The sequence below is a fragment of the Bombina bombina genome, chromosome 1 (genome assembly GCF_027579735.1).
Source record: "Bombina bombina isolate aBomBom1 chromosome 1, aBomBom1.pri, whole genome shotgun sequence".
NCBI classification, from domain to species: domain Eukaryota; kingdom Metazoa; phylum Chordata; class Amphibia; order Anura; family Bombinatoridae; genus Bombina; species Bombina bombina.
This window is the reverse complement of record NC_069499.1, coordinates 252,325,624-252,339,327: the sequence shown is the minus strand read 5'-3', so window position 1 is coordinate 252,339,327 and position 13,704 is coordinate 252,325,624. Positions and strand designations below refer to the sequence as shown.

Here is a 13,704-nt window from a genome sequence, read left to right as displayed (position 1 = left end):
GATTGCAGACAAGTGCAGGAGTGAGTCTCCGCCCATTGAATGATTTTGGGTCACTTCTTCCATCGCCAGGGAACTCCTTGTTTTCCCCCCTGATGGTTGATGTACGCAACAGTTGTCATGTTGTCTGATTGAAACCGTATGAACTTGGCCTTTGCTAGCTGAGGCCCAAGCCTTGAGAGCATTGAATATCGCTCTCAGTTCCAGAAAATTTATATCGGTAGAATAGATTCTTCCCGAGACCAAAGACCCTGAGCTTTCAGGGGTCCCCAGACCGCGCCCCAGCCCACCAGACTGGCGTCGGTCGTGACAATGACCCACTCTGGTCTGCGGAAGCTCAACCCCTTTGACAGGTTGTCCAGGGGACAGCCCACCAACGGAGTGAATCTCTGGTCCTCTGATTTACTTGTATCGTCGGAGACAAGTCTTATAGTCCCCATTCCACTGACTGAGCATGCACAGTTGTAATGGTCTTAGATGAATGCGCGCAAAAGGGAACTATGTCCATTGCCGCTACCATCAAACCTATTACTTCCATGCACTGCGCTATGGAAGAAGAGGAACAAATGAAGTATTGACAAGAGTTCAGAAGTTTTGTTTTTCTGGCTCTGTCAGAAAAATCCTCATTTCTAAGGAGTCTATAATTGTTCCCAAGAAGGGAACCCTTGTTGACGGAGATAGAGAGAACTCTTTTCTACGTTCACTTTCCATCCGTGAAGATCTGAGAAAGGCCAGGACAATGTCTCCGTGTGAGCCTTTGCTTGAGGAAGGGACGACGCTTGAATCAGAATGTCGTCCAAGTTAAGGTACTACTGCAATGCCCCTTGGTCTTAGCACCGCTAGAAGGGACCCTAGTACCTTTGTGAAAATCCTTGAGCAGTGGCTAATCCGAACGGAAGTGCCACAAACTGGTAATGCCTTGTCCAGGAATGCGAACCTTAGGAACCGATGATGTTCCTTGTGGATAGGAATATGGTAGATTACGCATCCTTTTAAATCCACCGTGGTCATGAATTGACCTTCCTGGATGGAAGGAAGAATTGTTCGAATGGTTCCATTTTGAACGATGGAACCTTGAGAAACTTGTTTAGGATCTTGAGATCTAAGATTGGTCTGAACGTTCCTCTCTATTTTGGGAACTACGAACAGATTGGAGTAGAACCCCATCCCTTGTTCTCCTAATGGAACAGGATGAATCACTCCCCATTTTAACAGGTCTTCTACACAATGCAAGAATGCCTGTTTTTTATGTGGTCTGAAGACAATTGAGACCTGTGGAACCTCCCCCTTGGGGGAAGCCCCTTGAATTCCAGAAGATAACCTTGGAGACGATTTCTAGCGCCCAAGGATCCAGAACATCTCTTGCCCAAGCCTGAGCGAAGAGAGAGAGTCTGCCCCCCACCAGATCCGGTCCCCGGATCGGGGGCCAACATCTCATGCTGTCTTGGTAGCAGTGGCAGGTTTCTTGGCCTGCTTTCCTTTGTTCCAGCCTTGCATTGGTCTCCAGGCTGGTTTGGCTTGAGAAGTAATACCCTCCTGCTTAGAGGACGTAGCACTTGGGGGCTGGTCCGTTTCTGCGAAAGGGACGAAAATTAGGTTTATTTTTGGCCTTGAAAGACCTATCCTGAGGAAGGGCGTGGCCCTTGCCCCCAGTGATATCAGAGATAATCTCTTTTCAAGTCAGGGGCCAAACAGCGTTTTCCCCTTGAAAGGAATGTTAAGCAATTTGTTCTTGGAAGACGCATCCGCTGAACAAGATTTTAAACCAAAGCGCTCTGCGCGCCACAATAGCAAACCCAGAATTTTTCGCCGCTACCTAGCCAATTGCAAAGTGGCGTCTAGGGTGAAAGAATTAGCCAATTTGAGAGCACGGATTCTGTCCATAATCTCCTCATAAGAAGAAAGAATTATTATTGATCCGCCTTTTCTAGCTCATCGAACCAGAAACACGCGCTGTAGTGACAGGGACAATGCATGAAATTGGTTGTAGAAGGTAACCTTGCTGAACAAACATCTTTTTAAGCAAACCTTCTAATTTTTTTATCCATAGGATCTTTGAAAGCACAACTACTTCTATGGGTATAGTGGGTTGCGTTTGTTTAGAGTAGAAACCGCCCCCTCGACCTTGGGGACTGTCTGCCATAAGTCCTTTCTGGGGTCGACATAGGAACAATTTTTTAATATGGGGGGAGGGACGAAAGGTATAACCGGCCCTTTCCCATTCTTTATTTACATTGTCCGCCACCCCGCTTGGGTATAGGAAAAGCTTCGGGGGGCCCCGGGACCTCTAGGAACTTGTCCATTTTACATAGTTTCTCTGGAATGACCAAATTCTCACAATCATCCAAGTGGATAACACCTCCTTAAGCAGAGCGCGGAGATGTTCCAACTTAAATTTAAATGTAATCACATCAGGTCAGCTTGTTGAGAAATTTTTCCCTGAATCTGAAATTTCTCCCTCAGACAAAACCTCCCTGGCCCCCTCAGACTGGTGTAGGGCCCTTCAGCAAACAATATCATCAGCGTCCCCATGCTCTTCAGTATTTTTCTAAAACAGAGCAGTCGCGCTTTCGCTGATAAGTGGGCATTTTGGCTAAAATGTTTTTGATAGAATTATCCATTACAGCCGTAATTGTTGCATAGTAAGGAGTATTGGCGCGCTAGATGTACTAGGGGGCCTCCTGTGTGGGCAAGACTGGTGTAGACGAAGGAGGGGATGATGCAGTACCATGCTTACTCCCTCACTTGAGGAATCATCTTGGGCATCATTTTCTCTAAATTTTGTGTCACATAAATCACATCTATTTAAATGAGAAGGAACCTTGGCTTCCACATATCAGAACACAGTCCTATCTGGTAGTTCAGACATGTTAAACAGGCATAAACTTGATACAGTACAAAAAACGTTTTAAAATAAAACCGTTACTGTCACTTTAAATTTTAAACTGAACACACTTATTACTGCAATTGCGAAAAAGTATGAAGGAATTGTTCCAAAATTCACCAAAATTTTCACCACAAGTGGTCTTAAAGCCGTTAAAAGTATTGCACACCAAATTTGGAAGCTTTAACCCTTAAAATAACGGAACCGGAGCCGTTTTTTATATTTAAACCCCTTTAACAGTCCCTGGTATCTGCTTTGCTGAGACCCAACCAAGCCCAAAGGGGAATACGATACCAAATGACGCCTTCTCAGAAAGTCTTTTCTATGTATCAGAGCTCCTCACACACTGCATCTGCATGTCATGCTTCTCAAAAACAAGTGCGCAATACAGGCGCGAAAATGAGACTCTGCCTATGATTAGGGAAAGCCCCTAGAGAAAAAGGGTGTCCAATACAGTGCCTGCCGGTTATTTACAAAATTCCAAGATTAAAATAATTCCTCAAGGCTATGGAGTAATAAAATATGTTTATATATAAATCGATTTAGCCCAGAAAATGTCTACAGTCTTAAAAAGCCCTTGTGAAGCCCTTTTTTTCTGTCTGTAATAAAAATGGCTTACCGGATCCCATAGGGAAAGATGACAGCTTCCAGCATTACAATCGTCTTGTTAGAATGTGTCATACCTCAAGCAGCAAAAGTCTGCTCACTGTTCCCCCAACAGAAGTTAATTCCTCTCAACCAGTCCTGTGTGGAACAGCCATCGATTTTAGTAACGGTTGCTAAAATCATTTTCCTCTACAAACAGAAATCTTCATCTCTTTTCTGTTTCAGAGTAAATTATAACATACCAGCACTATTTTAAAATAACAAACTCTTGATTGAATATAAAAACTACAGTAAACACTAAAAAACTCTAAGCCTATCTCCGTGGAGATGTTGCCTGTTCAACGGCAAAGAGAATGACTGGGGAAGGCGGAGCCTAGGAGGGATCATGTGACCAGCTTTGCTGGGCTCTTTGCCATTTCCTGTTGGGGAGGAGAATATCCCACAAGTAAGGAGACGCCGTGGACCGACACACCTATGTTGGAGAAACCAATGTAAGATATGCAAGTGCAACATATTTTTATACCTTATAAAAAAAATTACTTTACTAGTCTAAAAAACATCCATAAGGGTTTCACTAAGGTTAAAGGGACACTGAAATCAAAATTAAAATTGCATGCTCCATCTGATTCATAAAAATTTACACAACTTCCCAATTTACTTGCATTAACAAAATGTGAACATTATTTTTATATTTACACTTTTTGAGTCACTAGGACCTACTGAGCATGTGCAAGAATTCAGACTATAGGTATATTTATTTGTGATTGTCTGATGGCTGTCACATGATACAGGGGGAGTGGAAAAAGACATAACTGAAATATGTCAGAAAAAAAAAAATCTTTTAAAGTTTAGAATCTTTTTTTATCATGTATGTGTTGATTATGCAAATCTACTGTATTTACTGGTCCTTTACAGGGAAATAAAACTACACAACATACTATTTCATAATTGAACATACAAATTAAAATAACTTTCCAGTTTGTTTTTTTCCCACTTTCTATAGCAATAATCTGTATACAACCATTATCCATAACCACTGACCCTCACCTCCTGTATCAATAGCATCAATGAGCGCATCTGTGTCCTTGCTTCGGATACAATCTATCAATTGACGGTGTGATCTCTCACCAGAGCTATCCAGTCGCCTCAGACCTGGTATACGGCCACTGGAGCCAGCACTTGACTTTGGTAAAGCCTTACGGCCCTCAAATAACAGTACCAGAAGCAAGTCCACCAACCTCATGGTGTCAAGTACACAACGCTCATCCCCTTGCAAAGCACTCTCCATGGAATCTAGAAGCTCAGCCCTTAACAAATCCTGTGTAGGAAAAGACAATATTTCAGTAAATATCTTAATAACCTTCAGCGCCAAACAATTAGAAATGTCAGTACATACATGTGTGACAACAGGTGATCCGCGGCATAATGTAGATAGCAGGCTCACTATGGTCGAAACCTGGTTGCTGATTTTGGAGTCTCCTGATGTGGAAGGGCCTCCACTTGTGCCACGCCCTGGTTTGCAGGCTGATGAAGGACCAGAAACAGTACCACCAGCAGCCGCCATGCGAGACAATAGCTCCTCTGTTAGCCCATGCTGAGCCAAAGGAGCAGGATCCACCCCACGACGCGTGAACCGGTCTGCAAGAGAGGCAAAGCAGCGCAAAGCCCCATCGGACACCTATTTGGAGATATTATGTGGAGCGTAAGGCTACATACATAAAGAAACAGAGGAATGCTGGCTCACAAACCTTTTGAGCAAATTCTTATAAACCCTTTGGTCCTCACCTGATGGTCTTCATGCTTTAAAAGGCTAGAAAGTGATTCCACACAGGTCTCCAGAGAGGCATCTTGTGGCTCCATCTTCCCACAAAGTCGAGAAACCACTGCCATAGCAGAATGCAAAGTGTCCTTATGCACCAGGTGCCCGCTGTCCCGGATGAAGGTCAGCACGCAATTCAGGCCCCCTGCCTCAAAAACAGCTCCTGACTCACGTGTACAGATGAGTTCAAGTACCTAAGTGGAGTGAGAATGGAATATATTATGGCAAGTACTTAAAATACAATAAATGAGCAGTTACATTCTGTAAGAAAGTTTCCTGTTGCCTAATTCAGGGCTCGACAAACCCAGGAGCCTGGGAGCCACTGGCTCCTAGAATTTTACCCCTGGCTCCTATGTTTTGGGTTATTCTCCATATATCTATATACAAATCCAACTGTCTGGCTCTTAAAAATATGCCTGGCTCCTAAATATTCTTACTGCCTACTAATTTTTAAACAGATTTGTCAAGCACTGGCCTAATTCGTATTATCCAGAAAACTTTTTGAAGCCTACAACTTGATCTTAATGACCCAAAATGCTTGAAAGCTGCACACAGATTGAGTCCAACCTACCTTCACACATTGCTCTGCCAAATCTCGGCTGGTCCTGTTGTTGAGTTCCACCACCACCAACCGATTGCACAGTGCTTTAATGGCACCTTCTACCCCTACAATGCGCCTGGTGCACTCAGCAGAAACATCTAGGTAGTAGGTAATAGCCCTGGCTGTGACTTCAAGTACATTGTCTGGTGCACTTTCATCCAGGAAGATTTTACATAGGGCTGGCAGGAAGGTACGTGGGGGACACCTGGAAGAGAACAGACAGGTAGAGGAAATTTAAAATACTGGCCTAAGAATAGATTAACAGTTTTCATAATATTTGCAATCTTAAAAAAATAAGAAAAGTCAGCATTTTTACTAATACCAGGGACAAGAAGTTTGTAATGAAAAAACAAATTATGCTTACCTGATAATTTCATTTTTATCTGTATGAGGAGAATCCACGGCTTCATTCATTACTTCTGGGAATACAGAAACTGGCCACCAGGAGAAGGCAAAGACACCCCAGCCAAAGGCTTAAATACCTCCCCCACTCCTTCTGCCAAGGGAACAAAGAACAGTAGGACAATTATCAGGGTATAAATGGTGCCAAAAGGAAAAAAAAATAAATTTAGGTCCGCCCAATGGAGAACCTGGCGGAGGCCGTGGACTCTCCTCATAAAGATGGAAATAAAATGATCAGGTAAGCATCATTTATGTTTTCCATCTTAATATGAGGAGAGTCCTTACTTGTGGGAAACATATACCCAAACTCTAGAGGACACTGAATGAAAAAAATGGGAGGGTAAAAGAGAGGCAGACCCTATTCTGAGGGTACCACAGTCTGCAAGACCTTTCTCCCAAAAGCTGCTTCCACCGAAGCAAAAACATCAAATTTGTAAAACTTTGAAAAGTATGTAAGGAGGACCAGGTAGCCGCCTTACAAATCTGCTCCATAAATGCCTTATTCTTGAAGGCCCAAGAAGAAGCCACAGCTCTAGTTGAGTGAGCAATAATCCTCTGAGGCTTATGTCCCGCTGTCTCATAAGCCAGGTGAATCATGCTCCTCAGCCAAAAAGATAGGGAAGTGGAAGAAGCCCTCTGCACTTCCCCGAATAGACAACAAACAATGCTGAAGTCTGTCTGAAATCCTTCGTAGCCTGAAGATAGAACTTCAAACCTTGAACCACATCCAAATTATAAAGTAACCATTCCTTCCAAGGAGGAGGATTGGGACACAGGGAAGGAACCACAATCTCCTGGTTGATGTTGTGATCAGAGACAACCTTAGGGAGAAAACCCAACCCAGTGCGAAGAACAGCTTTATCAGCATGAAAAACTAGGTAAGGGGGCTCACATTGCAAGGCCGATATCTCAGAGACTCTGCGTGCCAAACAATAGCCAGTAGAAAAAGAACCTTCCAAGACAGTAATTTAATGTCAACCGAGTGTATGGGCTCAAACGGAGTCCTCTGCAAAACTTTTAGAAAAAGATTTAAACTCCAAGGTGGAGTGGAATGTCTAAACACAGGCCTGATTCTAGACAGAGCCTGAACAAAAGACTGAATATCAGGAAGCTCAGCGAGCTTTTTGTGTAACGACACAGTCGAAATCTGTCCCTTTAAGGAACTGGCGGCAAGTCCCTTCTCTAGGCCGTCCTGGAGGGAGGAAAGGATCCTGGATACCTTGACCTTATGCCAGGGATACCCACGAGCCTCACACCAGAATAAGTAGGTCCTCCACACCTTATGATAGACGAGTCAGGTGACCGGCTTCCTGCCTTGAATGAGAGTATCAATCAAACTCTTTGAAAATCCTCTCTTGGCTAGGATTAAGCGTTCAATCCCCACACAGTCAGCCTAAGAGAATCTAGATTTTGATGCACAAAGGGACCCTGTACCAGCAGATCTCTGCGACAGGGTAACCTCCATGGAGGAGACGATGATATCCCCACCAGATCCGCAAAACACATCCTTCGTGGCCACGAAGGAGCAATCAGAATAGTCGAAGCTTTCTCCTGCTTGATGCGGGCCACTACTCAAGGTAGAAGTGGTAACGGAGGAAATATGTAGACTAGGTTGAACCCCCAAGGCACTGCTAAGGCATCTATCAGTTCTGCCTGAGGATCCCTGGACCGTGACCCGGATCTGGGTAGCTTGAAGTTGAGTCTTGACGTCATCAGATCCATCTCCGGTGTCCCCCATCTGTTGCAAACCTCCGCAAAAACCTCGGGTGAAGAGACCATTCCCCCGGATGAAACGTTTGTCTGCTGAGAAAATCCGCTTCCCAGTTATTTACACCCGGAATGTGGATCTCCTCCCATTCCAGAATCCGAGACACTTCCCTCATGGCTAGGGAGCTTCTCGTTCCCCCCCTGATGGTTGATGTCGTCCAGATTAGGCACTACTGCAATACCACTGGAATTCGCCACCACGAGCAAAGCTCCCAGAGCCTTCGTAAAGAAGGGGAGAGCTACAAACTGGAAGTGATGGTCCAGAAAAGCGAATCTTAGGAACTTGAAGTGATCCATATGTATTGGCACATGAAGGTAAGCGTCCTTCAAGTCTATCGTAGTCACGAACTGTCCCTGTTGAACTAGGGGCAGAATGGACCTTATTGTCTCCATCTTGAATGATGGGACCGACAGAAACTTGTTTAAGCACTTTAGGTCTAGAATCGGGCGAAATGTACCCTCCTTCTTTGGGACCACAAAAATATTTGAATAGTACCCTAGACCTCTTTCTGCCAGAGGTACTGGTGCAATTACTCCTAGAGAGGAGAGATCCCTCACGCACTCTAGAAAGGCATCTTGCTTCTCTGGTTTTGATGATCGATTTGACAAGAGGAATCTGCCCCTAGGAGGGAAAGATTTGAAACCTATCTTGTAACCCTGGGCAATGACTTCCAGAACCCAAGGATCCTGTACGTTTCTCATCCAAAAGAGATAGTCAGCCCCCTACACGATCCAGAACTGGAGCGGGGGCCACCCCTTCATGCTGACTTTGTCTTGGCAGGCTGCTTGTTCTGCTTGGCTTTATTCCCAGACTGAGATGGCTTCCAAGATCCCTTGGCCTGCTCGGGCTTCACGGCAGGCTGCTGTTTTTGGGACTTGTCCGAACAAAAGGAATGAAAATTAGGACCCTTAGGCTTATTTTTCTTATCCTGCGGTAGAAAGGCACCCTTGCCCCGTGAATATGAGTCCAGGCCAGGACCGAAAAGAACCTTCCCCTTAAATGGAAGGGAGAGTAATCTAGATTTGGACGTCATGTCAGCAGACCACGATTTCAACCACAGGGCACTCCAGACCAGAACAGAAATGCCTGATGTCTTGGCATTCAAGCAAATTATCTGCATATTTGCATCACAGATATACAAATTAGCTACCCTCAGAGCTTAAATTATTTCCTGTATCTCATTGAGGGGAGTTTCCACCTCGATCATATCTGACAGTCACACCAATAGGTAGCGGATCCTGCGGCTGCAGGCTGAAACATTTTTCTTAACAAGGTCTCTAATTTCTTAACTATGGGTTCCTTAAACGATAAAATATCCTCGAGAGGGATAGTGGTACGCTTAGCAAGCGTGGAGATAGCTCCATCCATCTTAGGGACAGACCCCCTCAATTCTAGCTGAGAGTCAGAAACCGGGAAAGACTTCTTAAACGAAGGAGGAGGGGAGAAAGAAGATCCAAGTCTCTCCCATTCATTCTTAATAATATTCGCCATCTTAACGGGAACCGGGAAAGTCTAGGGCACTACCCAGTCCTCGTACACTTTATCAAGCTTAGGAATAGAAGGTTCCTCAGGTAACTTTGGTTCCGGAGTAGCTAACACCTCTTAATAAAAAGCTTAATTTCTCAATCATAAACCTAAAGTCTGGTTCCTCCGGAGCCGGAGGTTTAGAGGCCGCAGATTCCGACCCAGAGAGAGAGACTTCCGAGGTATCAGAGTCTTCCTCATCAGCGGATAATCTAGTTTCAGAAAAATCCAATGAAGTAAATGACCCCTGGGAAGGATAGCAATGTTTAACCTTTTGCTTGAGCTTAGCAGGGCGAGGTAAAGCACTAAAGGCCGGAGACAGCGCCGTTTGCAACTGATCAGAAAAATCTGGCGGCCACGGGGCCCCTCCTGCAGGAGGATTAGTAGTGCATTGGGGAGCTGCATGTGTAATCTGAGACGATTGTAGGGAACGCACCTCGCGGGACGGAGAGACCTCAGAGGTGGATGGCTCAGTTGTACTAAACATCTTGTTCTTTTTAGATATCACAAATTTTTTCAAGGCATGTGAAACATAGTTGAGCAGGCGGGTATACCATAACCTCCTCTCAATAAATACAGGCAGATCTAGGCAAAGGGGAAGTACCCTCTAACGCATCAGAGTCCTTCATAGCTTGTGCCTTTAGTATGGACTACAGAAAAAATATAAATGGCACCTTTTTTACCTCCAATGGCAAGGGCACACACCACCTCCTATGACCCAGGCCAACAGAGAGACCACTACGTCTCATGCAACTGACTGTCAGGAAACAGGAAGATGAGGCCACACCCGGTCACATGGAGTGTCATGCAGGACCGCCCCCTGCAGCCGAGAAAAAATGCGCCAAACTAAAAAGACTGTGCAGTTAATCAAAAATAAAAGGAAGAGCCTGACTGCTCACATATTGCCAGAGTCACATCTCACACATATCGCAGTAAAAAACACAGTAAAGTAATCATGTATAAATCCCCCCCCCCCCCCCCCCGTTCAATAATCCCCTTCCGGAGATATTAACCCTTGATTCTGTACAGATAAAAGGAGTCACACTATGACCCTGTCTTCTTGCGTTATGATAAATGTATAAAATCGAAACAATCTTGCCAGAATCTATGCCGTGGAACAGGAACATGGCCTCTCAAGTTTGACAGTGCTGTGGCATCGCCTCTGACATGGACTTGAGTGGTAGAAAGCAGGCAGCAAAACTCGTCAACGCTGATTGCTTAAAGGGACACTGAACCAAATTTTTTTTTCGTGATTCAGATAGAGCATGCAATTTTAGGCAACTTTCCAATTTACGCCTAGTATCAAATTTTCTTCATTCTCTTGCTATCTTTATTTGAAAAGCAAGAAAGTAAGTTTAGATGCTGGCCCATTTTTATGAACAACCTGGGTTGTTCTTGCCGATTGGTAGATAAATTCAACAACCAATAAACTAGTGCTGTCCAGGGTTCTGAACCAAAAAACTAAAACTTAGATGCCTTCTTTTTCAAATAAAGATAGCAAGAGAATTAAGAAAAAATGATAATAGGAGTAAATTAGAAAGTTGCTTTAAATTGCATGCTCTAACAATGACAAAAGAAAAAAAATTGGGTTCAGTGTCCCTTTAAGGAGCTGTTAATACGAGTCGGGATGATTTCACAGAAAGACTCTCCCTGCATCTCCGGACTCTAACTTTCATCCATGCTCTCACTGAGAGGCTGACAAGACTACTTAAAACTCCAGTACCATCTCGAAGAGTACTACCCTCCATAAGAGACTACTCCGAATCTTCCGACACTTCTCTGCCATCCTTCTGTGACGAAAGGCAAAGAATGACTGGGGGATGAGGGGAGTGGGGGAGGTATTTAAAGGGCCATAATACCCAAATGTTTAAACACTTGAAAGTAATGCACCAATCAGGTAAAGGAAGCTTACTATGAAATCTCATGAGAGTTAAGTCAAATCTCATGAGATCACAGTAAGAGTTCATGACCTCAGCACTGCTGATGCTGATTGGCTGCTGTTCATTTCTTCATTTTTTTTTATTTTTTTTTTACCTGCAGCTGGGAGCAGGTGAAGTATAACTTTTTACACAGAACTTACTCTGCTGAGCTGAAGAGATTGTGAGGTAAAATATCTTCCTTTTTTACATAGAGATGCTCAGGTGATATTTTCCTGTCAGCTTTTTACAGTTATACTGCATCAGTTTCAAGTGATTTAGCATATGAGTATTATGTCCCTTTAAGTCTTTGGCTGGGGTGTCTTTGCCTCCTAGTGGCCAGGTTCTGTATTCCCACAAGTAATGAATGAAGCCATGGACTCTACTGGAAAAAAAATTTATGCTTACCTGATAAATTATTTTTTTTCCTGGCATGGAGAGTCCACGAAACCATTATAATTACTACGGGGAATTAAACACCTGGCCACCTGAAGGAGGCAAATAACACCCCTGCAAAGCTTTAAATATCCTCTCACAATCCCCAGTCATTCAGCTGAGGGAATATGAAAATAGAAGAGGACACAAAGGGTACAGAGGTGCCTGAAGTTTAGAAAATTACAAAAACAAAACAGCCGATAGGAAAGAAAATAATTTATCAGGTAAGCAAACATTTTGTTTTCCTTCCAATGGCATGGAGAATCCACTAATCCATTCTAATTACTAGTGGGAACCAATACCCAAGCTAGATGACACAGAATGGAAGGGAGGAGAACAAGACAGGCGGGCCTAAACAGAAGGCACCCCCTCTGGAAGAACTTTCCTACCAAAAGAAGCCTTTGAATTTAAAGAATTAGGAAAATGTATGCAACGAAGACCAAGTGGCCGCCTTGCAAAATTGTTCCACAGAAGTCTCTTTTTCAAAGGCTCAGGAAAAATAGACAGCCCTAGATGAAAAAGCCGAAAATCCTCTGAGGAGGCGGAAATCCAGCTGTCTCATAGGTCAACCGGAAGGCACTCCTCAACCAAAAAGAAAGAGGAGTTGACGCTGCATTCAGGCCCTCTCAAGTAAATACTACAAAAAGGGCAGAAAAGTAACAAAAAGCCTTAGAAACTTAGAGAGCACGAAACCACCTCCAGGTTGAGAAACAGACAACCCTTCCAAAAGGAAAAATAAATCCTCTTATCTGCATGGAAAAAGGAAAAGGAATCACTCTGTAGCCCTGAAAGTACAGAGACTCTACTATCTTTCCAAGGCAACAATATTACAGAATGCCTAGGCTCAAACTGAGCCTACTGCAAAACCTGAAACACAAAATTAAGACTCCAAAAGTGGAGCAACAGGAAGAAAACACAGTCCAGATTCTGAGCATGGTCTGAACCAAGGACCAAACATCTGGTAAGTCAGCCAAACTTATATGTAATGGAAAGAAAACTGACCCAACAGAGAAAAGACTGAGAAACCCTTCTTCAGCCCCTCCTGGAAAATATGGGCTACTCTCACTTTATACCAGGGAAACCCCAGAGGAACGCACAAGTAAATTAATATGTGCCGAATCTATGGAAAATCTTGCGAGAAACCGACGTACGAGCCTGAAATAAGGCATCAATAACTCATACATAAAAACCTAGTTAAAGGGACAGTCTAGTCCAAAATAAATTTTCATAATTCAGATAGGGCATGTAATTTTAAACAATTTTCCAATTTACTTTTATCACCAATTTTGCTTTGTTCTCTTGGTATTCTTAGTTGAAAGCTTAACCTGGGAGGTTCATATGCTAATTTCTTAGACCTTGAAGGCCGCCTCTTAAGAATGCATTTTAACAGGTTTTTCACCACTAGAGGGTGTTAGTGCATGAATTTCATATAGATAACACTGTGCTCATGCACGTGAAGTTACCTGGGAGCTATCACTGATTGGCTAAACTGCAAGTCTGTCAAAAGAACTGAAAAAAGGGGCAGTTTGCAGAGGCTCAGATACAAGATAATCACAGAGGTAAAAAATATATAAATATAACTGTATTGGTTATGCAAAACAGGGGAATGGGTAAAAAAGGGATTATCTATCTTTTAAAACAACAATAATTCTGGTGTAGACTGTCCCTTTAAACAAAACTAAGCATACAATCTCCATGCAGACAGAATCAGATTTAGAGAACCATGAATGGCATTTATGAGACTACGCCCAC

The 13,704-nt window shown here is 43.6% G+C and overlaps 1 protein-coding gene across 1 annotated transcript in view; it reads right to left on the bottom strand.

Moving 5' to 3' along the window:
- The window catches only part of HECTD1 (HECT domain E3 ubiquitin protein ligase 1), a 699,591-nt gene that overhangs the window by 545,787 nt on the left and 140,100 nt on the right, over positions 1-13,704 (bottom strand). Inside the window, exons 3-6 of the mRNA XM_053711863.1 lie at positions 5,878-6,112; positions 5,273-5,500; positions 4,884-5,165; positions 4,535-4,805 (exon numbers count right to left, since the gene is read on the bottom strand). Of these exons, the coding sequence (XP_053567838.1) occupies positions 4,535-4,805; positions 4,884-5,165; positions 5,273-5,500; positions 5,878-6,112 (1,016 nt within the window). The remainder of the gene's footprint in view (positions 1-4,534; positions 4,806-4,883; positions 5,166-5,272; positions 5,501-5,877; positions 6,113-13,704) is intronic.